This window comes from Gadus morhua, chromosome 6 (assembly GCF_902167405.1).
Source record: "Gadus morhua chromosome 6, gadMor3.0, whole genome shotgun sequence".
Lineage (NCBI taxonomy): Eukaryota > Metazoa > Chordata > Actinopteri > Gadiformes > Gadidae > Gadus > Gadus morhua.
Window position 1 is genome coordinate 16,133,054 of NC_044053.1, and position 26,550 is coordinate 16,159,603.

Here is a 26,550-nt window from a genome sequence, read left to right on the forward strand (position 1 = left end):
AAAGAAGTTGAAGGAGATGGACAGTACCTCCTTCATGTAATCTGTTTTATTCACTGATATGTCCTCCTGGTATACATCTACCTATATCTACCTAATTTACTCTATTGTATCGCATACAAAACACTCTCTACGCAGTATTACAGCACACGCCTTTCATCAATCAATGCTAGTGTATGTTCTAGACAAAAACGTTTGTAAAAATACATTGAAGCTTATTGATGCTGTAGGTTCCTTAAGATCACTAATCACCACAATGGATACAAAGGGAGACCCATTTTCAAAGTTGAATCGAAAGGCTTGAGTTTGGACTGATGTACAAAATAATAAAAAATAGTTACATCTGACACACAAAGTGCTTGACTTGCTTGAAGAACCACTGTAAATGCTGCAATCAAATCGTCATTAATCCTTTGTGCTGTCTTTATAATGCGTTGACGTCGAAATTGGCATACACATTTGACAGAAACACTGTATTTTAGTAAACATCTGAAGCGCAAGTCTAAACAAGGGTTCCCATGGAAATGTGCTATGTATCACCATTTTGAGAGAGACCTTTCTTTTTAACATGCTACTTGCATAGACCCATATAGTCATATTGAGGCACATCGCATTGAAACCTTGACAATCCCATATTATTCCCATCCCATATGGAATCAGCTCAACAATCGGATTGAGCTCCGCCTTCATACACACACTGATATATTCTAACTGCTAGATTTCTCAACCACTATGTGGCATTTCTGTCATACCTGAGCTCCTTCTCAAAGTAAAATCACACTGACGGCAACTGTGTAATGAAGTCACCATGGAGGCTAAATGAAGACCACAATATGATGCAACTTTGGTCAAAATGTGTCCCTGTTGATGAAAATACAAAATGTCGCCTCTTAAGTCAAAGCCAATTTTAGCTTGTGGTATGACCCTATAGCCGTAGACTGTAATCAGGAACATCACTGTAAATCTGTTACTTTCTTTTTTGTACACAGGAGCCATTTGTGAAAGGAGAATATAGTTGAATGTTGCCTTTCTAGAATACTCATATGCTGGCTGAAGTCTAGAAACAACACGATATGTTGTAAGCAGCAATTGTTTGTTATTAGTTACATTAATGGTATATAATTGCATACCACTAATAAATATATTAAGACTTTATATGTAAGAGCTTCAACATGCTGGTAAGATTTGTAGCACTGGGTAGCAGCAACTGAGCTTAACAGAGAGAGAGAGTGAGAGAGCGAGAGAGAGCGAGAGAGAGCGAGAGAGAGAGAGAGAGAGAGAGAGAGAGAGAGAGAGAGAGAGAGAGAGAGAGAGAGAGAGAGAAAGAAAGAGCGAGAATGACACATTCACATTAAAAGTATGTCCATGATTGTTCCATTCGGCTGATGTACCGAGATGTGTCACTCACATAATGTGGCCATTCAAAATGAGTCCTGAGCCTGGCTATTTCCCATTCCTACGATGCATTCGGTTTTGTTTATCACTTTGCCCTGTCTATTTTGAGGCTGTCTGGACGCCATTCTAATATAATACATTTCGCTGTAACACAGAGCTGAAGTGCCAAGGTAGTGTGCACCTCACACATCTTACGCCACCCATCCCCGCTCAAAGGACTCTCCCTGTGCAGCGTACCCGCCCGTCTCCTCTGCTATCGGGCACGTATCCTATTATCGAAGCTAGCATGTGAACTGAGCTCCCTTTGAGGTTGATGGGAAATAATAGCAACTCTTTTAAGCTGCTTATTAGGGGGTTTGTGTTGAAAAACGTTATCGGCACGCTCCCTGTTAGTATTCATTTTAACACAATTGCACTGACTCATAATGGACACGACCGTTAAAAGTACATGAGTACTTCGATGAAGAGGATGATGGCACGGGCGAGGCCAACCGCTCTGAGCAAAATCCTCCCAACCAGATGAAAACTGTGTCCATTAGACCAACTCTTCACCATGATTCTGACATTTTTGTCCATTTTGCCAGACATGCGCACATATTACTCACACATGCACACAAACGCACTTCTCTATCCAAAGGGGTATGGCTCACAGGCAGTGCCTGTCCGCCTTTCTAAATTGCGCCATTATGAGGGAAAAAAAGTTCCTGGCATTCATTCGTAGTTCATGTGAGGTGATGGCAATGTGCATTCCATTTGGCAGCGCTACTCTGTGAACAGAGGACTAATGAATAGCAGCTTCTCACAATACTTCTCACTACTAGTGAGTAGAACACCTTTCTGTCAATGTTTCTACTGAATTTGTATTTGGATAATTAGCATGCTGTGTGTGTGTGTTTGTGTGTGTGTGTGTGTGTGTGTGTGTGTGTGTGTGTGTGTGTGTGTGTGTGTGTGTGTGTGTGTGTGTGTGTGTGTGTGTGTGTGTGTGTGTGTGTGTGTGTGTGTGTGTTTGTGTGTGTGAGAGTTCACACCTTTTTGGCGGAGAAAAGACAACCTGTGCTCGGCTTCTCAATTGAGAATTCATGCCTACCCTACAACCCTAAATGCCAATGTGCTTCTGTCCGTGCACACGAAACACAAACAAACCGTACCACAGTTATATAACACTGTTCTAGGCACAGGGGTTTGAAAAAACAAATCGAATTCTGTAATTTTGGACATGCCTCGGATCGTGACCCCAAACCCTGTTCTAAATCATCCATACTTCTACAAAGAATATCCAAATTAAGAATACGTGCTTCATAAAGGTAGCTGAAAGAGTGAAGCATGGCTGCCTGAAGGTATAAAACATCTGACGCTCAACAACAGCTCAAGGTGACATATGCACGCTGCATTCACCTTTCTTCTTCCTATTGATACCTCAATCCATCCTCTATCCTCCATCAGTTCAATTTGATTCAAAAGAGCTTAATTGCTATCATCCATCCGTCACATATCAAGCGTCCATCCTCAACCAATTCATCCATCCATCCATCCATCCATCCATCCATCCATCCATCCATCCATCCATCCATCCATCCATCCATCCATCCATCCATCCATCCATCCATCCATCCATCCATCCATCCATCCATCCATCCATCCATCCATCCATCCATCCATCCATCCATCCATCCATCCATCCATCCATCCACTGTCAATGTAACAATCATCCATCCATCGTCTCTCACTCTCTCTGTCGATTCATACCATTTCAACAATAGAAAGCCTCTAATAAGCCTCAGTTTGTGTATTGTATTTGGGGGCAGAGGGGGAAAGCCCAAGACCCATGCAGACAGCAACAGGGCCCAAGGATGATGTCGCTCAGCTTTCTGAAGCTGCAACACCATAAATGCAGACCAATACATTGCAGTTTCTAGTGACAAGAAAAACACATCACAAGATAAAACTTTATAGAAAAAATATATGTATGTCTAAATTTCTGTCCCTCATCAGTTATGCTTATGCTAACAAACACATAAACAAAGATAGAACAATATTCACGAAGCAAAAATCTGGTGAATTTTCCTTTCATTTGCTGAATAAGAATAAGAGCTAAAATGTTATTTGCTGCAGCTTTAGAACAGAGGATAAATTCCGAAATATTGTCAGCCTAACACATTTGCTGCTTTCGACTGACATCATATCAGCTACTCATATTTTCATCTATTAACCACAAAGGGGATCTTTTCTTTTATATCTCACATTGAATAGCTTCCTCTCTACTATGACCACAGCTTCATGGCCAACAACCTTTAAGTAAGCAAGGTACTTTTGTTTTGAGAAATATATTATTTCCGTTTTAAATGATTCTGCATTCTTTTTCTATGCGTTAACAAACTTGCCTTGTTATTAAAAATTCTGCTTAGCTTATAATTTTCCATTCATGCGAATGATCTGGCAATTCAAAGACAAAAAGGATCCAAATGATCCTCATTCCTCCAACAACACAACTTTCCTGTTTTGCGGCAGAAAACCTAGTGTTGAATAGAGACATTATATGTCCAGGAGTCTGTGATGCAAATATAGGGTGAAAAACAATAGTCTTTTCCCCAAAAAAACAATGCTCTGCACATCGAACCTTGACCCTTGCACTGTTATTCGCAGTTTTCCAAGCTTCCCTTTGAGAAACCTCAAACAACACATTGAACACAAACAACTGCATCATATCTCAATCTATACATTGAGTCATTTGGATTCCAGCAGGAGATAGGCGGAAGCAGGTTGTATGTGTGCGTATGCGTGTGTGTATGTGTGTGTGTGTGTGTGTGTGTGTGTGTGTGTGTGTGTGTGTGTGTGTGTGTGTGTGTGTGTGTGTGTGTGTGTGTGTGTGTGTGCGTGTGTGTGTTTGTGCGTGTGTTTGTGTGTGTGTGTGTGTGTCTATGTTTGTCTGTTTGTTTGTTTGTGTGTGCGTGTGTGCGTGTGTGTGTGTGTATCTGTGTGACAAGAGGATTATTCCAGGCGGGGTGTTGCGCTTTAAGGGATCAATCAATCATCTCGTCAGGGTGTAATGCTTCCCAGCAGGTCCGGGGTGATGTACCCCACCGGCATGGGGGTCAGGGGTTTGAGTGGGTGCAGGGGCAGGCACTGATGTGCAGGGGCCTGGGGGGGTGGTGGGTTGAGGATCAAGCTGTGCTGGTAGTCCACCTCCTGCACTATGGTGTAGTCCGAGACCGGCGGGAGATAGCGGGCTGGGGTGGGGGAGGCGTCGGGGAGGATGTAGGAGGGCTGGTAGTCCTCCGCCGACTTCACGGCCACACTGGGCGCAATGACGTCTCCCACGCTCTCGGCGGGGAGAGTGTGGTAGCCGTTGACGACGCCCGTCTGCCAGTTCATGGCGTCTGTGGTGTAACCGTCGCCGACGGGATCCGCCGCCATCACCACCAGCTGGAACTGCTGCTCTGGCTCCTCGTCTCCCACTGGATCTTTCCCCTCGCCTTCGATCTGCGCTCCCAACTTCTTCTTCTTTGCCTCCTCCTCCTCCTTCTCCTTCTGCCCCTCCCGTGCGGCGGTGGACTCCTGGGCTCTCAGCTGCTGGCCGGGAGACAGGACCACGCCCCCGGAGGGCATCACGTCGCTGACCTGGGCGTAGAAGTCGGTGTTGAGCCAGGCCTGGGGCCGCGGGGCTCCATCGTGGGCCAGGCTCGGGTCTGGATCCCTGCCCCCCGGGAACCCTTGCTTCAGCTCAGGCTGGCCGGGCAGCAGCAGGGCTGAGGTGGGGCTGGGGCTGGGGGTGGTCAGCAGCGTCCAGAGAGCATCCTGGTTGGGGGGGTCGCCCACCACGCTGTCGTCATCCTCATCACAGAAGCTGGCGGGACAGAGAGAAGAATGACGAGGAGGGGGGGGCGAGTTCGGATTAGCAAAGCACAGAGCCGTTGTGGGTACTGAGGTGACACCTCAACACTTAGATTAGTGAATCGAATCAGCAACCCTAACAATTCAACAAGCGCAAAAACAGAAACCACGGAGGAGCGGAATGGAGAGAAAGGTACCTGAGGGTGTGGCTGAGGCCCCCGACTGTGGGCCGGCCCGACGCTTGACGGCCCCCAATGAGCCGCTGGGCTTCCGAGCTCTGGCCACCCTTGTCACCAGTGTCGGCGGGGTCCAGGGGGTCCAACTCGATGCAGTCCACCAGGGGCTCGTCCTGGTAGAAGAGGGGGGTGCAGGAGCTGCCCATGCCCCCGCCGCTCAGGATGAAGTTCAGCTCCTCGAACTTCCCCTTCTGTGTCGGGAGAGGTGCCACGTGTTATAGTGCCTGCCAGTTTACCTCTGGGTTTGTTTTTAGGTGTGTGTATGCGTGTGCGTGGGTGGGTGACGTGTGTGTGCAAGTGTGTGTGTGTGTGTGTGTGTGTGTGTGTGTGTGTGTGTGTGTGTGTGTGTGTGTGTGTGTGTGTGTGTGTGTGTGTGTGTGTGTGTGTGTTTGTGTGTGTGTGGTTTATTGCCAAAGTAGGCGGGTAGTTCTATCACACTTTTATAATAACACTATTACATGATTCACTGCTCTCATTCAAAGGCAAAGATGGTTATGTTGTTACTAACAACCAATAGGTGTTTTGATGCAGGGCACCAAGTACTTGTGCGTGGGACATTTGGTACTCTCTCTGTTCCTAAAATTGTGGTTACCCAAACAAACACCTACTCACAAATGGAAGTAAACACAATTTGAAACATAGTTGTTTTACACAGACACAACCTTAAATAGCATCTGTGATTGAACACATGTGAACTCACAGACGCACTCATGCACACACTCACGCACAACACACACACACACACTTAAACACACACATAATGAATGAGACTTACCTTGAGCATTTCTGAATCTATCCCTTTAATCTTAGGTGTGGGCACGGGGGGTAACAGCAGCAAAGTTAATCTAAGAGATGAAAGAAAACATTTACACAATGTACAGGGCCCACATTATGCGGGCCATTTGGCTCTTTATGAATGTTAATTTCTATGGCGATGTGAATGTAGAGAGTATTGTACCTGATAAGTGGATGCGTAAACACATTGCTTTCAACTTACCACTTACACCTGTGCATACGCATCCACTTATCATGTAAAAAACACTCTATATACACATTGGTATAAACATGAACTTACATGTGTGTGTGTGTGTGTGTGTGTGTGTGTGTGTGTGTGTGTGTGTGTGTGTGTGTGTGTGTGTGTGTGTGTGTGTGTGTGTGTGCATGCATGCGTGAATTTATGTTTGTGTGTGTATGTGTTTGTGTGTGCATGTGTGTGTATGTGTGTGAATGTGTGTTTGTGTGTATATGTGTTTGTGTGTGTGTGTGTGTGTGTGCATGGGTGTGTATGTGGGTTTGTGCATTCGTGTGTGTGTGTTTCTGCATGTCTGCATGTTTGTGTGTGTATGCGTGCATGTGTGTGTGTGTGTGTGTGTGTGTGTGTGTGTGTGTGTGTGTGTGTGTGTGTGTGTGTGTGTATGTGATCATGTGTGTTTGTGTGTCTGTGTGTCTGTGTGCAATGTATGATGTTTTTGTGTGTTTGTGTGGGTACATGTGTGCACGCCTGTCGTTATGTGTGTTTGTGCGCACGCGCGCGCGTGTGTGTGTGTGTGTGCGTTTGTGTGCATGCGTGTGTGTTCGCACCTTTGTTGTTGAGAAAAGAGAAGCAGCATGAGGAGGATGACCACTGCCAGGATCCCCAGCACCAGCGCAACAGGAAAGATGCTCTCTGGAGCCGCACAGGAACAAGGACATTCAACCATCAACATCTTACTCATGTCCTCCTTCATCTGTATTTCTTATTTGTTTAATATATGATTCTTCGACAGCAATATATTGCTAATATATCATCAGTGGGGTTCTCTGTATTTGTATTTTGTATATTTGTCCTCTAGTCTGTAATACACTTCACTTTTGTAAATTAAATCCAGTCCAGTGTTCCCTCTCGTAGAGGCCCTGCAACCCTCTCTGTCTCAGTAAACAGTAAACTGAGTGGAGAATTCCACCCTGAGTATCTCTCTCTCTCTTTCTTTAACTGCCTCTCGCATGAATCTCTTCTCTCTTGCTCTCCCTTCCTCTCCGCTCTCTCCATCTCCCTCTCCTTCGTTGTGGGTCTCTCCCTACCTCTTTTTCTCTCTATCCCTCCCGTCCTCTCTACCTCGCCCCTCTCTCTCCCTCTCCCTCTCTATCTCCCTGCTCTCTATTGGTCAACAACGGGTGGTTGTGAACATCGTGCGTTGCTGACATCTCACCTCTGCCAGGATAGTTTGCGAGCTGGATGAAGATGGAGTCGCTGTAGCCGCCGAACTTGGTGAAGGCCTTCATCCTGCTGCGGATATGCACCTCGTACTCCTCCTCAACGTTCAGGCCGTAGAGGGTCTGCTGAGTGCCCCCCTGCACCTCCACCTGGACACCAGAGGGGGGCGCAGTGGAGAGAGTGGAACAGATGGAGAGGTGGGAAGGGCAAGCAATTAGGAAACGGCCGAACCGTGTATTACAATCACCATTGCCATGTTTTCATGAATTGTGGCTGTCATACCTGCAAATTGTTACATATTATAGGTGCACTGTAAAAAACATAGATATATCAGAGTCAGATATATTTCTATATTTTTGTGTGCGAGTATGCAGAGAGGTTTTTCTCATCATAATTAATACTAATAGTAGTCAACGAGCAGATTACTTGTCTCACAGATTTGAATGAATTTGCAACGATTTCTACAAATATTTTGCAAAAAAACATAAAAAAATAGTGACATTTTCAAATGTCAATACACATTAGTTGCAAGAAGACCGATTTACAATTGGCATGTGAACTGTTGAATCTGTACCAGTGACAGGCCTCAATGGATTGACGTAATTTACCGTAACGTTAACGTAAACTAAAAAGAATGGTGACAGGAAGGAGAGAACACAAGAAGAGAAGACGAAGAGGGGGAATCTTAGTGTACGTAAAGAGAGCAAAGGACCAGCGACAGAAGCAGGGGAACTCACCACGGTCCACTCGCTGCTGTTCCACCTCCTGTACTGGACCTCGTAGGCCAGACTCATCCAGCCCATGCTCACGTCTGCGGAGGCCGGGGGGTCCCAGGTGACGATGACGTCATAGTGCAGCCCGTACGGACTCACGCCCAGCAGGGTCCAGTTCACCGCCACCGGGGGATCGGGACGGACTGGAAAAACGAGAAAGGAGAGCGAAAAGCACCTGAGCATTCTCGCCCGATAAAAATGGCAGATGTCTGTGGGGATTGATGTTGGATCACATTTACACTTAACATGTTTACCTTTCTACATAGTTTCTCTTCTTCCTACGTTCTAACTGATAGGCTGTTATAATAAATTGTTTAATTAATTATTCAATAATTATCTGAATATTCTCTTATTATAGGGTTAGGGTTATATATTTATTATATAAGCATTTATAACTGCATTATGTTTTCCATTATTTTCGTACAATGATTTATCTTATTTATTTGTGTATCTATTCATGCGTTGTCTGGGTCCTTGCGTGAACCAGGAATTCAGACGCAGTATTTGCTCTCGGCCTCTGCTCTACCGCAATGCATTTAAAATGCCATGTACTGTTTATTTGTACGAGATGTACAGCACTTTGTACGTCTGCTTGAATAGTGCTATATAAATACCATTTAATATTACTACATTCATAATAAGTGCTGCAAAAACGAAGGACAGAAATATCACAGCTTCGACTAAGGCTGCGAATCGAGAAGGTTGAGTCCTACATCACACAATGAACGCCTTCCAAAAGACTAATGCAATCCATAATTGCATATTCTCTTTTTCCCACAGCTATACTCATTTAATGATGATGTGTTCGTGTCAGTTCTTTTCTGCTCTAAGCCTTTCCACTTCAAGGAAATAAAACCATCTTCTTCCCGTAACTGTGTTTTCTTTGACCAGTTGTCAAAAATAAAGTAAAGACTTTTATGAAGAACAGAAAAGAACTGTGGAAGCTTGTGGCCACCACCTGTGGAGTGCCTTTTCTTTTTACTGGAGCAACTCGACTCGACACGGTAGCAGCACGGGTCGTTTTCCACCGGAAATAGTACCTCCTGGACGTGGGCGGGGTCGGCTGCGCGAAAGGGCCGTGACGTATTTTTGTACGCGACGCAAACAACCCCTAAGCAAACCCACACATGGAGAGAACCCACATAACAACAATGGAGGACATCGATAACATTACTATTATTAGCTGGCATGCTGAAGAAGTTGAAGAAGTGGAATATGTTGGCTGCGGCGCTGCTATGGCTGTTACCAGCATGGTTGCCATGTCGCTCTCGTGACTTCGTCACACTCTCTGGCCAATCAGTGGCCGGCTGTCTGCCGACGTCACCTTTTAGCATCGGCTCAGCTCGCTTGGAACCTAGAGCGAGGCGGTACTAAAAAAAGCAGCCACTTCAGGTACCAGATACCATGTTTTCGCGGTGGAAACGCAAAAAATGCGAGCTGAGTCGAGTCGAGTCGAGTCGAGTCGAGTCGAGCTGGTACCATACAGTGGAAAAGCGGCATTAGAGTTCTCGATCCAGAGGGCCTATCAGTGAATCCAGAGGGGTGTTTAGGAGCAGGTTTGGGTGAGAGCATCTTGCCAAAGGATACCTACGGGGTACGCTGCAGACCCCGGGGATCGAACCTAATACCTCTGGGCTCAATGTCACCCTAACCCACTACGCTATCCTTGCAAAAATAACACAAATCACAAAAAGAACATCATTTTAGAGTAAAAATAAATGAAAGCTTTTTCAGAAACAAAACGGCCTTCATTCATTTTCAAACACCCGGTGCCCGTGGCTCTTGAAGCCAGCACATCCCCTGTTCCTTAGGAGCTAAGCCATCGCAATCAAACACCTTCATCAACATTTCCGACTGAGGAAGTGGTATAAGCCCTGTCCCCCGCGTTGGGGGACTCGCGGCGTGAGGGGGATCGACCACTGACCGATGTTCTCCACGGAGAAGCAGTGCTCCGTGTTGAAGTAAGTGACGTTGTCGTGGGAACGCAGCTGGACGCAGCATGAGGTCCAGATGGTGGTGTGGTTGCTGTCGAAGAAGCATTCCTTGTTGGAGTGGATGTACTCCGGACACTCTTTCCAAGGAGAACTGTAAGTGGGGGGGGGGGGAACAAAGAGTCGTTTAGAGACATGTGAACACTAGTTTTGAATTGGCTCTAGTATTTCTGTATGACCCCCCGGGATGGATGCAGAATCAAACACAAACAAAACACAAGACAGAGCCGCGGCAAGACGACATGAATGATCGGTGTCTTCCTCACGACGATCGATGAACACACACCACGTTGTTTTTTTTGGATCCTATCCGTCTTCGGTGGTCACATCATATTGTGTGCGATGGTCCCCAACCACCCAGCCCTCCCACCACATCCACCCACCCCTCCCCCCCAGACATACTTTTTCTTGTAGCGGTAGAAGACCCTGAGGGCCCCAGGCTGGGAGAGGTTGTGGAAGCTGCCCTCGCTCCACCAGCAGCGGAAGGTGGCCTGGTCCCTGGAAACACACGCTGTGAAGTGGGGGCTGGACGGAGCTGTTAGGAGAGGGAGAGAGAGAGAGAGAGAGAGAGAGAGAGAGAGAGAGAGAGAGAGAGAGAGAGAGAGAGAGAGAGAGAGAGAGAGAGAGAGAGAGGGATGGATGGATGGATGGATGGATGGATGGATGGATGGATGGATGGATGGATGGATGGATGGATGGATGGATGGATGGATGGATGGATGGATGGATGGATGGATGGATGGATGGATGGATGGATGGATGGATGGATGGATGGATGGATGGATGGATGGATGGATGGATGGATGGATGGATGGATGGATGGATGGATAGATAGATAGATAGATAGATAGATAGATAGATAGATAGATAGATAGATAGATAGATAGATAGATAGATAGATAGATAGATAGATAGATATAGATTAACTTTGTAAATATATTGACGCATTCAATGCTCAATACTGCCTTTCTAACCAATCTATGAGCGTATTTCAATTAGATATATTCTCTGCTCCACATTTCCATCTTTAGGATCTTTCTGATTCAGCACTTTTTACTGCCTCCATGCACTACTTATCAACAACCCCATTGCTCTCTCTCTCTCTCTCTCTTTCTCTCTCTCTCTCTCTCTCTCTCTCTCTCTCTCTCTCTCTCTCTCTCTCCAAACTCTTCCTCTTCTCCTTCCACCTCTCATGTCAGGGCAGTTTTTCATCCAACTGAGAGGGTCTGTGGGTTTGGTGCAACCATAAATAAAGCGCCTGAAGGTACCATTGATTTCTGCTGTTCCTGCTCTCTCTCTCTCTCTCTCTCTCTCTCTCTCTCTCTCTCTCTCTCTCTCTCTCTCTCTCTCTCTCTCTCTCTCTCTCTCTCTCTCTCTCTCTCTCTCCCTCTCCCTCTCCCTCTCCCCCCCCCCCTCTCTCTCTCTCTCTCTCTCTCTCTCTCTCTCTCTCTCTCTCTCTCTCTCTCTCTCTCTCTCTCTCTCTCTCTCTCTCTCTCTCTCTCTCTCTTTCTTTCCCTATCTCTCTCTACCTCCCTCTCTCTCTATCTCTCTTTCTCTCACTGCAGTTTAAATCACAAACAAACCCTGCATCGATGACCCCACCCCACCCACCAACCTCAACCCACACAGACAACAACAACCACAACAACAACACATATACACACAGGCCCATACACACCCACACACCCACAAAGGAACAGGGTGATCAACAGACGAAAGCATCAGCAATAAAGAAGAAAAGGTTGTACAAGCATGCATAAAGACAAATACACATACAGACTCATTCTCATACACACACACACGCACGCACGCACACACACACACACACACACACACACACACACACACACACACACACACACACACACACACACACACACACACACACACACACACACACACACACACACACACACACACACACACACACACACACTCACTCACACACTCACACACTTCCCCCGGGTGAACCCGCCCTCATCCCATAAGGGTTTATTCATAGCAAGGAAGCTCAGCTATTAATAAAATAAGTCAAATTGTAAGTACCAACCTTCCAAACTAGCATCTAAGAGAAAACCAAAAAAAATCCATGATTTTCTTTCTTTCATTGCGGAATTGGGAGATTGTGGTCCTGTTCTTGCATTTTATTACTGTGAATGTCTGTCCGATTGCAATTATAATGTGTCTTTATTGTAAATGGCTTACTGCTGCTCAAGGGTATGTTTTTGTCCTTGCCGTGCCTCCATCTCAATCTTCACAGCTAACAAACTCTGCTTCTGTCAAGACCTCTGCTCTCTCATTCCCTATTTCCCTCCGTCCTTTCCGTCATCCTGCACTATGTTCTTCTCTCCCTTCCTGCCTCTCCCTCACACATTCCCCCTCCCTCTACCGCCCCTTCACGCTCACTCTCTCTCTTTCTCCCTTTCGCTTCTCTTTCCATCTCCTGCTCTCCATTCCTTCCCTCTGGCCCTAGCTCCTCCCTCTCTCCCTCCTGATTCCACACATTCCTGCTAACGCCATCAAAGAGCTTGCTGGATTGCAGCAGAAACTTGATGCCATCGGGAAACTTTGGTAGAAATGGCTTAGAAACGTTTTCTTTTGCTTTGTTAAAAACGAATCGAACTTCTAGGGGAGAAAGATTACATCACAGAAATTAATGGATATCGTTCTCCTGGATCAATCTTTTCAGGGAGAAGCTTAAGTAAGGGGTCAATTGAAAACTCAATCTTCCTATTAATTGTTTTGAATTATTACACCCTTTAGACGTGACTTATTCACCTTTGCTTGCCTTGTTTTCTAGTTGAACACAGGGGGAACATAGGTTACCCTCTAGTCTACATGTAGGCCTCCATGAGCAAAATACATTTCCCCTACCTACTGATTAATCATATGTATCTGAAAAACAACAAACTATACATCGCTTTGGAAAAATACTGAATTCTAACTTTTGAGGAATCCACTGATCTACAATAAAGTTATTAAGCCAATGTTTAGGCTTGAGTTTAGGACTAGACAACTGACAAAATATAAGTCTGAAATTACCATTCCTGGATGTTTCTGTATGTTTAAGTATAGGCGTTCAACTTGACTACTCTTGCTGGCTTGTGCTGAAAAACAGGTCCGTAGGCGAAAGGTTAGGTGGAAATATCTGCAGACATTCTTTCTCTCTCTTTCAAAATGCCTCAGTGTCTCTCTTTCTTTCTTGATGGCACATTGTCCTTCGCAGCTGAAAGAGCTACACAAACATCGCGAAAGACATTTATAATATTGCCAATTTAGAATCGTACAATATGGAACTATGTTGATAACCCCCATTTTGAGGAAGACATGTGTAAGTTAAACAAAACATTGAACACAATATCAATGTCATTGAGGTATATTATATTTTACAAATAAATAAAAATATAATATGGTGTAGGGTGGACATCTCCCCTGTTTGTAGCCAGAGGATGAATAAGGTTGTGTTGTGTTACATAGTACAAGCTTGACATCATGCCTTACATTATGAGGAACGGAAGAATAGGCAAATCCTCTATAGTTCAACGGTAAGCTAGGGATATGCTCAAATAAAAAGGTAAAGGTGCGAGGTGCAAACTTAATAATGCATACATAATAATATGTAATTAATGTTATTTTCTTAGCTTTTCCAAAGTGCAACATAGCATTGTGTTTAACAATTTCAAAAGCACTTGTTCTCACTAGACAATTGTTTTCACAATACCTTAGTAGTTTCTATTTCTGGAAAGTACAACTGCAGTTATGCAAGTCCCGACTGGCTCACATGCCAGGCGGGAACCTCTTGTATCAAGAAGTATGTTACAGCACGAATTGGAACATACAAGTCAGTCAGTCATTTTCTATCCAATAGTTTAATTGTAGTTTTCATTTGGGATCAACTACTTTGGGATTAGTAAGACAAAATGTCAAAAATGTACATATATGCTCTGTGCAGTATGGAATATGTACCCTTTCCCACAATATTCCTGAATACCTGTGGTTTGTGGTAGATAAATCTAATCACAGAGGGAACAATCTTATTTTCATTCGGTTCTTATCCGCCAATACATATAATTACCTTTTGTGTGTGTGTGTGTATGTGTGTGTGTCTGTGTGTGTGCGTGTGCGTGTGCGTGTGCGTGTGCGTGTGTGTGTGTGTGTGTGTGGGGGGGGGGGGGTATTCCTTGATCTTATTATCCTCTGGTTCTTATCCGCAAATGCATTTAATTTCCGTTCTTGGGTGTGTTTGGAAGGTGCATGCATGTATGTGTGTGTGTGTGTGTGTGTGTGTGTGTGTGTGTGTGTGTGTGTGTGTGTGTGTGTGTGTGTGTGTGTGTGTGTGTGTGTGTGTGCATGTGTTTGTGTGCATGCTTGTGTGTTTTTGTGTGTGCGTGTGTGGGTGCGTACAAACTTGTGTGTGTGTGTGTATTTCAGCTTTTATGTGTGCATGCATGTGTGAGTGTTTGTGTGAGTGTGCGTGTGCGTGTTCGTGTGTGTTTGTGCGTGCGTGCATGCATGCGTGAGTACGTGCGTGCATGCGGGCCTGCGTGCGTGTGCATTTGTGGGCAGGCTTGTCCCTGGAGTGCTTCAGAGGGTGAACAACAGTCCTACTCCGTGCACATGAGTTCCCTCCCCGTAGCTCGGTAACCACTTGTGTCCTCCCATCTAGACATCAGCCTCACCCATTAAGGGTTAAAATCCACTAAAAGGCCTAAATAAAGCACTCTGCTGCTGACGCTCCTGGCCTGTGAATATTGCTAAGAGCTGCAGAGAAAAAAGAAAAAAAAAGCCAATGAAGCTTTGTCAGCGGCCATATTGTTTAATGCTTGACTAACCGCCGCAAAGAGACAGAAGGGCAGAGGATCTTAATTACAACCTCTTCCCGCTCATTTGCCAATATGGCCGCTACTTTGTGGATTTAATAACTCTTGGTTGGTAAACGAAGGGATTGTGTTTATGTGTGTGTGCGTGTGTGTGTGTGTGTGTGTGTGTGTGTGTGTGTGTGTGTGTGTGTGTGTGTGTGTGTGTGTGTGTGTGTGTGTGTGTGTGTGTGTGTGTGTGTGTGTGTGTGTGTGTGTGTGTGTGTGTGCGTCTGTTTGTATGGGTGCGTTATTTTCCTAAAAATAAAGAAAATGTTTACTATGGTTTACATATGTGTGCTTTCATATCAGGAAGCACACATATCAGGTGTGTTTCCACATTACTGAAAATCTTCACACAGTTAAGAATCCATTTTCTGTTACACTTTTTAGTGCCTTCAATTGTCAATTCTAAGCACCACATCAGTTTATACAGGTCTGTCTGTGCGGTGTCTCATACAGTTTGTTCTCAGCCTTGTTATTTTCTTGAAAGTCTCTTTTCCAATACATCTCAGCCTCACAGCTGCACTTTGCTTCCCGGCTAAACCCTGAATCGTTTTTATTGGCGGAAAGATGGATATAATTACCTAAAACAAGCCCCAAATGTGATTCACTCTCTTTACGGGCAAGCTTTATTCAAAGTTTGTGTTTGTACCTGTGTGAGTCTGTTTTATCTGTGTATGTATGTGCCTGTGTGTATTTCTCTGGTTGTGTATGTATGTATGTATGTATGTATGTATGTATGTGTGTGTGTGTGTGTATGTGTGTCTGTGTGTGTGTGTGTGTGTGTGTGTGTGTGTGTGTGTGTGTGTGTGTGTGTGTGTGTGTGTGCGTGCGTGCGTGCGTGCGTGCGTGCGTGCGTGCGTGCGTGCGTGCGTGCGTGCGTGCGGGCATGCGTGCGTGCGTGTGCCTCTTTGAGAATGTGCAACTTTGCTCATTTAACTGCCATTGGACGTACAGGCACACAGCCTCTACTGATGAAGTGGAAGGGAGAGTGCGGACAGAGCAGGATGTCAGAGCGAGACGGAGCGAAAGAGAGAGAATTGGATGCTTTATCTTCTAATTCTTTCCATACTTGAGATTTCCCAATACCAGCCTAGTAATGTTGCAAACCTTAGTATGTACTGAAGAATTTCCATCATTTATTTGTGAGGGTAACATATTGTGAGCCACTGTTACATTAAGCCTTTAAGAACATCCCCACCATAATAACATTTTAGCTAGTATTGAATCAAAGCTAATAGATTAGCTAAGAGCTGCTTATCAAATTTGTTTAACATGATATTAATATGAAATTATATAATTTTTTTCAAAATTAATATTGTCGCTTAACCCTCATTCCTTCATCTGTGCGAGACAGTAGCGTCAGAATAGGGACTGATAGGGGGGCAGGAGAGAGAGAGAGAGAGAGAGAGAGAGAGAGAGAGAGAGCGAGAGAGAGAGAGAGAGAGAGAGAGAGAGAGAGAGAGAGAGAGAGAGAGAGAGAGAGAGAGAGAGAGAGCGAGAGAGAGAGAGAGAAGAGAGAGAGAGAGAGAGAGAGAGAGAGAGAGAGAGAGAGAGAGAGAGAGAGGGAGAGAGAGAGCTGTTTAAGGAGAGACAGTGAGACGGCAATAAGTGATGCAGAAGCGGTTGGGGGGGAGGGGCCAGAATGCAACCAGATACAAACAAGAGAATGAAAACAGGTGATAGAAATAACTGCACACACACACACACACACAAACACCCATAAACACACACACACACACACACACACACATTAACACACACACACACACACACACACACACACACACACACACACACACACACAACATACAAACATAAACACACCCATAAACACACACACACACACACGCATACACACATACACACACACCAACCTAAATTCCACAGGACTTCAACAAGCGCTAGCTCTCTCTCTCTCTCTCTCTCTCTCTCTCTCTCTCTCTCTCTCTCTCTCTCTCTCTCTCTCTCTCTCTCTCTCTCTCTCTCTCTCTCTCTCTCTCTCTTCTCTCTCTCTCTCTCTCTCTCTCTCTCTCTCTCTCTCTCTCTCTCTTGCTTTCCCTCTCACCCTCTCTGTGTTTCTCTGCCTTATTTCCAGTGACCCGTGGTGACACTAACTTTGAGGTCCAGCGATGCGTTGAGCCAGCTATCTCAGCCTGGCCGTAGTCATGAATTATCCTGTGTTATCGATGCTAATCTGTAAAGCTAAAGCCGCCCGCAGCCCACAGTGTTGGCTCGCTTCTGTCATATCATGTCATAGTGAGGGTAAGTATAGACAAATGACAAGCATCAGGTTTCTGGACGCTTGCAGGGGTCTAGTCTTTTTCGTTGCTTGACCCTTGCAGCCTCGTCACTCCGACATGAAAATTAGCCTTGACATGAAAATTATCATGCCAAAAGATCTGCACTGATTGAAAGTTGTATGTATATATATATATATATATATATATATATATATATATATATATATATATATATATATATATAAATATATATATAGCATAGTAGTACACACAAAATGCATCCAATAGTGAACTTACAGTGTAAGCCGAGTTTTCTTGGCAAGCCACGGAATGTGAAATACAGGACCACAGTAAGAAAAGTGTTACATGCACCGCCCCCTGAATAACTGTGTCCGAAATTATTCACATGATGGCTTCTCTTGGTGACAAGGCATTCGGCCTCGGACTGGGCAGGGCCCTCAGTGAGAGAGAGAGAGAGAGAGAGAGAGAGAGAGAGAGGGACTAGAGAGAGAGAGAGAGAGAGAGAGAGAGAGAGAGAGAGAGAGAGAGAGAGAGAGAGAGAGAGAGAGAGAGAGAGAGGTGGAGCAAGAGAGAGGGAGAGAGAGAGAGAGAGAGAGAGAGAGAGAGAGAGAGAGAGAGAGAGAGAGAGAGAGAGAGAGAGAGAGAGAGAGAGAGGGAGGGAGAGATAAGGAGGCTAAGAGCCCTCTCCTACAGAAACAGCCAGTCCTCTGTGAGGGGCTACAGCTGTTTATCTTCCAACCGACACTTCACTCGCTGAATCAACACAGCACGCAGATCAGCCCTCCGTTACGTAACCCCGGGGCATAAACCGCTCTCCTTAGGCCTCGTTCGCTTCTCTTTTCTCCAAGCAAGATTCCTCCAACCGCTGCACATGCACACACACAAATGCACGCACGCACAGGCACAGGCACACGTTTTTCCATTTTTAGGCGCTTGGATATCAAACTCTTACTCAGCGTTCACAGCCTCCGAGCGGCATAGCAATAAGACTCTGCTGTGCTCATGTTTGTTCTATAGTTACAGCCAGCTTATTGTATAACCCTGGTGGTTGAACTTGGAGAGATGAAAAAAAGACGGTCTTAACTATGCATTGCAACCATAAACTGTGTCACTATAAAAGGAGTGTAATTATAGTTTATTTGGACCAAGGTACCACACCTTTGCTCCGTAACCACGGGTAACCGCCTGTGAGGCGCAGTTTTGTCGAGACTCCCCTCAAACGACCTCCGACGGGCTGACTCATAGTGTTAGCGGACAGACAACAGGGAGCAGGAGGGGGGAAGCAGTAGGAGATTCAGAGAGGGATAAGATAGATGACAAGCGGGGCCCATAATTAACGCTGGTAAACCTTTAAACACAGAGGGCTGAATCCAACACCAAATCTATGTCCTTGTCCTTGTGGTTGCTTTTCAAGAAAGAACAAAAAAAGAAGAAACAACAAATACATCCGAGTACAAATGAGGGGACAGAAAGGACTCTGGCGACTGGGAAGGGAGTCTTTTCAGTTCAACCAGGGGGGTCTACTCCAAATGATTCTAAAATACACTGTAGAAATACACAGCTTCTCTACAACAGGATTTAGATGACAGAGACGAAGGAGACTATGATGGGATGACGAGCATATTCAAATAGAGACCACAGTGACAGAGAAAACTGGTTTTCAGGCGAGAGGTATTCTATGCAGGCATTGACAAGGCACGTCCCTCTGAGAATGGAAGGGCTGCGTGTGTTTGCTCATGCTATCAGTGGCCGGTCAGGAGTTTACAGGTGTTAAATAAATGTTGGGAAAGACCAGGGCTAAGGTAATATGCGCTCGTTGGAAATCAATCTGTCTATAAACCTGCATGGCAGGGGCTGCTGAATGTCACTGCTTGAAATAAGGTTGATATGAACACGGGCACAGTAAAACTGAGCACTGTCCAAAGTAAGCTAAATGACCACAAGGTTAGCTGAAAACCTGTTGGGACACAAAGTGCTTCATTCAAAAGGTGCAGCCATCACTCTTTCATCTTTGTTAAATACAAGGAAACATCTGTTTTTACCTGTTTACCGACTTTATAAAACTGAGAAACTGGCACAGAGTATTTGTACAAAGACAGTAAGAACATTTGATTTGAACTTCAGCTGAAAGCCCAAACCAAAGTGTTTACCAACTCTATAAACACTTAGTGAGGTTGGGGGGTTGGCTTATGTGGGCCTGTGGAGCCCAGAGATGAGATGGGGACTTAGATTTAAAGGTATCTAAAAAAAAGTTTAGATACCTAGTTCAATATAAGCCTGGTTGTACTTCTGTATGTGGCCTAATCATTCCACAGCCAGGAAATGACATCATGGTGCACCCTCATCAGCAGCAACACAGCACACCAAGAGAGGAGGAAGCACAACCGGAACGGAATAGAATAGCATAGAATGGAATGGAGAGGAACGGAATAGAATATAATGGAATAATTTATATTCTCATTGTGCATATGTAGTTAATAACTATAGTTCCCACAAATACAAAAGAAAAAAGGATAGTGGGGTACAGCCTCAATCCAATCAACACAAAAGATTAAGTTCAAAGCACGATCCAAATTTCCCATCTGGGCTCAATATGGTACTATTTCATCATTTATTGCATCGTCATTATAGAGGATTATTTTCCAAATACTATTTTCTCTCCGAATTTTCCCATTCATACGCAAACATCTGCGCCTTGACTCCACTGCAAATAGAAAAAAATGTCTGTTGTCCTTCAAAGGAGACCACAACTGACCACAGCAGAAGTCATCATCCCATGGCCGTTCTACAACACTTCCCACACTTTCACTCGGGTCCACCTTTAGGACGGATTTTTAACATATGCCTCGGTGACAGCTGGGTCTAGCTGGCTGAACATCCTGGATCACGTGCGTGTGAGTCCCTGGACTTTGACAATCGGGTCCAGTCCATATATTTACCCTAGCGCTGTTGATCACTGCCATGTTTGCCTAGTGAGCTAAACAAGGAACTAGCATTTGTTTGCTTAACAGTGAACCTTTCTACCTGTCTCTCAGCCCAGTCAGCCCTGCTGCAATGCAACTGATGTCAGTTGTAAGGCTTGATAATGAGGGTCAATAAAGTTAAATTGCACAAAAGTGAAAACATACGATCATTAATGTTTGACGGATAAGATCAATGGGGAAATATTAGTGGAAGATCTCAAAATAATACACGTGCGCGCACACACACAGACAAGCAAGCACGCACACACACACACACACACATACACACACACACACACACACACACACACACACATGCAAGCACACACTTAGACAAGCTGCGACATGTATGGGACAAAACAAACATCTTGACTCTCTAACATTATCCATTTAGATCTATATTTTCTTTCTCTGACACAGTTTGTTTTTTTAAGAGAGGGACGGACAAACAGACAGACAGAGAGACAAAAATAAACACACACACACAAACACAGTAGCATTGACCTACCTGACGATGTCATGTGATCGTCGTCCATCAGGAAAGCTGACAGCCAACCGAGGGAGGCGGCGAGGAGGAGGGTACACAGGGGGGAGGACCACATGATTCTGCACAGAATGCAAAAGAGAAGAATCCCAGTCAAGAGGACGTCCTTAGGAGGGGATATCCACCTTAATGTTTTGACGTTGCTAAAACATTCATAAAACCCTCACGTCAGGGTTTTCTCTATCTTTCCAACATCTTCTACTCGTACAACGTAGGTGGACACCGTGGACAGGGAGCTATGCTTTTCATTCTATCACTTCATGATTCTATCTTTTTAAATCGGTATCCACAAAAGTAAAGGATGCACTCAAAAGGTCACATGAGTGCATGTTCAAATACCGTTTCACTAAAACATGATTTCCTATATATTATGGACTGGTCACGGGCGAAGACACTGAGACAAACAGGAGCGAGATATGGCTGAGCTCCGGTCCCTAAATATAGGATAACCTCTCTGTCTGTACCCCTGGCTGCTATTTACAACCCTGTCTTCACGAGCCCTCTGTGCAGCCTGCAGCCGGGAGCCTGGAAGACATTATTCTGAGAGAAGACCTGCCAGTTGCCGTTAATTTTCGGTTTGAAAGCATCAATAGTATATGGCAAAGGTTGGCAAAGGGGTATCTTGGCAAAGGTATGCAGGGGGGTTCAAGCTAAAATTTAAACATTAAAAATGAAATGTTTTATGTTCTCCTTTAGGCCCTTTAGGTATTCTTTTTGCATTCAGACTAAGCTCTGCATGAGTGTACTAAGAAAGACATCAAATATGTGGTTGATGCATTGCATAACAAAAATTAAATATGTTCTGATGTGTGCAGTGCAGTGTCCTTGTATTACCCTAAAAAGTAATTCTGATGCAATAAACCATGTGGATATATTTATAAAAACAATAGAGTGTGGGTGCATGTGTGGGAATCTGTGTGTGAGTTTGCGCTTGTGTGTGTGCATATGTGTGTGCATATCTTTCTACCTCTCTGACCTGTCTATTCAGGGCAACAATTGTTTTGTTTTGGAGAACACATTAATTTCAGATATCAGGCCAAACCACATGTTTCCCCTTTGCCACCGGCCACTCTCTGGCCACTCCAGTGTATTTCTGTTTGCCAAACATTGACAACCCGGTGGATAGCCCCGACTGCCGCTACGGGAGAGGACCAAGCGGGCCCCTCAATCCAACACGTGGCCCCCTGTTAATCCCTGTGTTGCTCTCCCCTGCTTCCTCCCCCTCTATCATGCGAAAGGCCCCTGTGAACATTCTGGCAAAAATCGGTGCCTTTTCTGTCTCCTCCTGCATATTTCTATTTCCTTTTTTTTCCATCCACTCCTTCCCGTTGCCAATTAAAGGGCCCCTTCGACAGAGCGGAAGGCTGCCCGAGCCAATCGTCACCGAGGGAGGTTTAGGGCCAGCCTTCTGGGGTCCCTTGGTAAAGAAGAAGGTCATCTGTGGTCAAGCCTCCTACCTCTACCTCTGGCCAAGTGCTCTCTTGATCGCTCCCCCTCTAATACACACACAGACATACAACCACACACACGCACGCACACACACACACACACACACACACACACACACAGACACACACACACACACACACACACACACACACACACACACACACACACACACACACACACACACACACTTCACTCTGCAGTGGGACAATAGGGGTGCAAGCTTGCTTAAACATTCAAACCTGGACCACCATTGCAAAACCATGCCACCCCAGGAAACACTGATTACTAATCAGTGTGTGTGTGTGTGTGTGTGTGTGTGTGTGTGTGTGTGTGTGTGTGTGTGTGTGTGTGTGTGTGTGTGTGCGTGTGCATGTGTGTGTGTGTGTGTGTGTGTGTGTGTGCTAAATAAACAGATAACAGACAAGCAAATGATGGGGTGAGCGAACAGACAGAGAGAGAGAGAGCGAGAGCAAGAGCGAGAGAGAGAGAGAGAGAGAGAGAGAGAGAGAGAGAGAGAGAGAGGGGTGGGGAAAGGTTACGGGGTGGGAGGTCGGGACATTGCTTTGTGAGGATCATCCATGGAGCAAGCCTTCACACATGCATGTTTTTCAGCATAGGATACACACACACACAAACACACACACATACACAATCCCACCCACACAACCCCCCCCCCCCCACACACACACACACACACACACACACACACACACACACACACACACACACACACACACACACACACACACACAAGAATCAAACGGCCAACATTACAGTTGGTCCTGGACATATTGTATCTCCAATTCTGGTTGTTTATAAAAACAGAAGATGGTAATCGCCTAACCAGAAACACACTTTCCCTCATTAAATAATAATCAAAGCAAGGGTTTCAAGCAAAAAGAGGGGGAAAATGTTAGTGACTTTCTTTCCTTAAGTTCAGGTAACAAAGTCTTTTTTCGTTTTTAAGACATAGCTGTGCTCTTTTTTTATGCCATTCAATATATCGATTTGGTTTGCTGACATTCAACTCAAATAGAATAATTGGATTCATAACTGATCTAGCTTTGTCTTGACTCCATCTAGCTGCATGATTGGCTGTATTATTCGTTTTTTATTTCTTAAAAAAAATGACGGTCTGAAGGGCGGTCCTATTGGAGGCCGTCTAATCCTTAGCTGTTCTTTAGGCTATACTATATTTCCATTGGGCTACCGTTATTCGAAGAAGCCCTACAAAAACTGGCAATGGTTGAACAACAGGTGAGATGTGAAACCTGTGTGAAGTGGGCACACAGGTTGGTCTGCGGGGGAAGTAATGCTAATCCCAACCCCTCTATCGCTTCCATAGAGGACACAATACAGCAGTTAATGCTTTGAGTGGGTCCAGGTTTAAAGGCAGAGGATACTTTAAAGTATATCTATAAAAGCCTTATTATTATTCACAACCAACCAACCTACCATGAAAAAAAAAATGAAATGTTTTTGACACTATAATGATAAAAAAGAAAATTACACTAATCAAAATGGCTTTTTCTCACTTTACTGAGTCAATAATATATATCAATGTCAATATCAATTCAAACCCTCTTATTAATGACGACAGTTTTTCTCATAATTGTAGGTACAATTTGGCTTGCAGATTTGGCAACCACATTGTGTATTAGATGAGGGTTCATGGTACACCGTTGCTCTCCAGTTGCACAAGGAAGACTTAAACCCCGACAAAATCTGCCCAAATAACTCTCTCCGGAATACACACACACACACACACACACACACACACACACACACACACACACACACACACACACACACACACACACACACACACACACACACACACACACACACACACACACACACACACACACACACACACACACACATCCACACACACAAACACACACGCACACAACCCATGACTAACAAATATGCATTTTTGTCAAATAAAAAGCATTTGAGTACTTGCAGCAGAAGCTTTGACATGAGTCAATTTGCAGCTTTGAGAGGGAAGAGAGAGATCCACGCTAGCAAGCTGAAAACGCCTGCTTTCTCAGCCACTCAGAATAACACCAGCACTGTATATTTAACAACAAATCTGTCTGAAAGTCAATGTGTGTTGATGTGTGTATTGTGTGTTTGTGTGTGTTTGGCAGATCTGTTCATCCCAGTGAGAGTTTGGATGCATGCCAACGTATCCATGTGTGCACTGCATGCGGTTGTGAACTGACATGCTTACATGTCTGTGTGTATGTCCGTGTGGCATGCGCGTGTGTGTCCTTGTGTGTGAATATATCCAACTGTATATCTTTGTATTTGTGGGCTTTTGTGTGTTTGTATGTGTGAGTGCAAGTGTGCGTGCACATGCACGCCATTGCATGTAGTGAGTCCATGCATGTGTCCAAGCCCGTGTGCGCGTGATTATGTGTGAATGTCTATGCGTTGGGGCTCACAGGCATGTAGGGCCGGGCCTCCTGGCGCCTCCTATGTCCTCTTCTCTTATTTCATAGGAGAGAGTGGAAAACTCTGAGCAAGCACAGCCGCCCCTCCAAGAGCCAGAACACACATCTGCAGAGTGCAGACCCATCCCATCTCTTTTTTTATTTGCCTGCTGCAACATTCTGTTCACCAGACAGGGAAAATTTTAGTAAATTACAATTATTTAATTGATCTTCAGTGTGTATTGGCCAATCTGATTTGTCTTGACACGATTGCGATTCAGCCTACGCATAGCATGCAAGCAAACCCACAGCCAGACACAAGAACTCCTTCTAATTCAAGAGCAGCTTCTTCTTTAATGACATAGAAAAGAAAGATTAGAAAGACAAGAAAACTGAACCCTTTTTTTAGATTCTTCCATATTGTTTTGTAATGCAAGTTGCATTGATTATTGCATTGTTCATGGAAAGTCAAATTTGTGACAAAAGCTTTTTCTCTAATAAAATATGAGAGAAGTTCATCTGTTGATGTCTTTAATGATCATCACAAAAATAGGAAGTGATTAGCAAACTGAATAGCAAACTCAGATGTATATATATATTTTTGAAAATCACACATGGAAATGTACATAAAAAATTGTTGCATCGTGATGCATCGATAATCGTTTTAGAATCGAATAGTTGACCTCATAATCAGAATCTAATTGAATTGTGAGGTGTTAAGAGATTCCCCCCCCAGTGTGCATGTGTGTGTGTGTGTGTGTGTGTGTGCGTGTGTTGGTGTTGATGTGTGGGCGTGAGTGTGTGTGTGTGTGTGTGTGTGTGTGTGTGTGTGTGTGTGTGTGTGTGTGTGTGTGTGTGTGTGTGTGTGTGTGTGTGTGTGTGTGTGTGTGTGTGTGTGTGTGTGTGTGTGTGTGTGTGTGTGTGTGTGTGCAGTATGTGTGCAGTGTGGGCAGTGTGTGTGTGTGTCTGTCTTTGTGTGTGTGTGTGTGCGGGGGTACAAGTGTGGTTGTGTGAGGGGAGACATACAAGTCTACCCCCCTAGCCATTGAATCTCATTCCAACATTTGTCTCTTAAACGGATATTATCAATTAAAACCAGATGCATTTTACTGTGATCCCATTTCCCACACAACTGCGCAAATACATCAGACAGCCAGAATATAAACCATAATATCCATTATTCAAATCTTGAATCGCAGATTATTTTTTATTTGTTTTCACACACGCACACACACACACACACGCACACACACACACACACACACACACACACACACACACACACACACACACACACACACACACACACACACACACACACACACACACACACACACACACACACACACACACACACAAAATACAGTGATACAACTGCAGGAAAGCATACAGACACAAACACAAACTAGTAACCGCACACAAAACAACAGCGCCTTTGCTAACGTGTATATGTCCTCCAGGGTGCAGTTGAGATCTGTGCTTAGACACATACTATGAGTACCAGTCATTCTCCACCCATGGGGCACTGGCTGGCCCACTCACAACTGGGCCAGGTGTAGAACCCCCCCCTCCCCCTCACACACACACAAACACACATGAAATCTCACAATCTACCA

At 44.7% G+C, this 26,550-nt stretch overlaps 1 protein-coding gene across 1 annotated transcript in view; it reads right to left on the minus strand.

Annotated features, from left to right (window-relative positions):
- Nucleotides 1–4,340: 4,340 nt before the first annotated feature.
- Nucleotides 4,341–26,550, minus strand: part of ghra (growth hormone receptor a) — a 23,388-nt gene continuing 1,178 nt past the window's right edge. Inside the window, exons 2-10 of the mRNA XM_030358178.1 lie at nt 21,012–21,109; nt 10,820–10,952; nt 10,351–10,511; nt 8,391–8,569; nt 7,649–7,802; nt 7,041–7,125; nt 6,235–6,304; nt 5,421–5,650; nt 4,341–5,236 (exon numbers count right to left, since the gene is read on the minus strand). Coding sequence (XP_030214038.1) covers nt 4,429–5,236; nt 5,421–5,650; nt 6,235–6,304; nt 7,041–7,125; nt 7,649–7,802; nt 8,391–8,569; nt 10,351–10,511; nt 10,820–10,952; nt 21,012–21,105 — 1,914 coding nt within the window. The 5' untranslated portion in view covers nt 21,106–21,109 and the 3' untranslated portion in view covers nt 4,341–4,428. The remainder of the gene's footprint in view (nt 5,237–5,420; nt 5,651–6,234; nt 6,305–7,040; nt 7,126–7,648; nt 7,803–8,390; nt 8,570–10,350; nt 10,512–10,819; nt 10,953–21,011; nt 21,110–26,550) is intronic.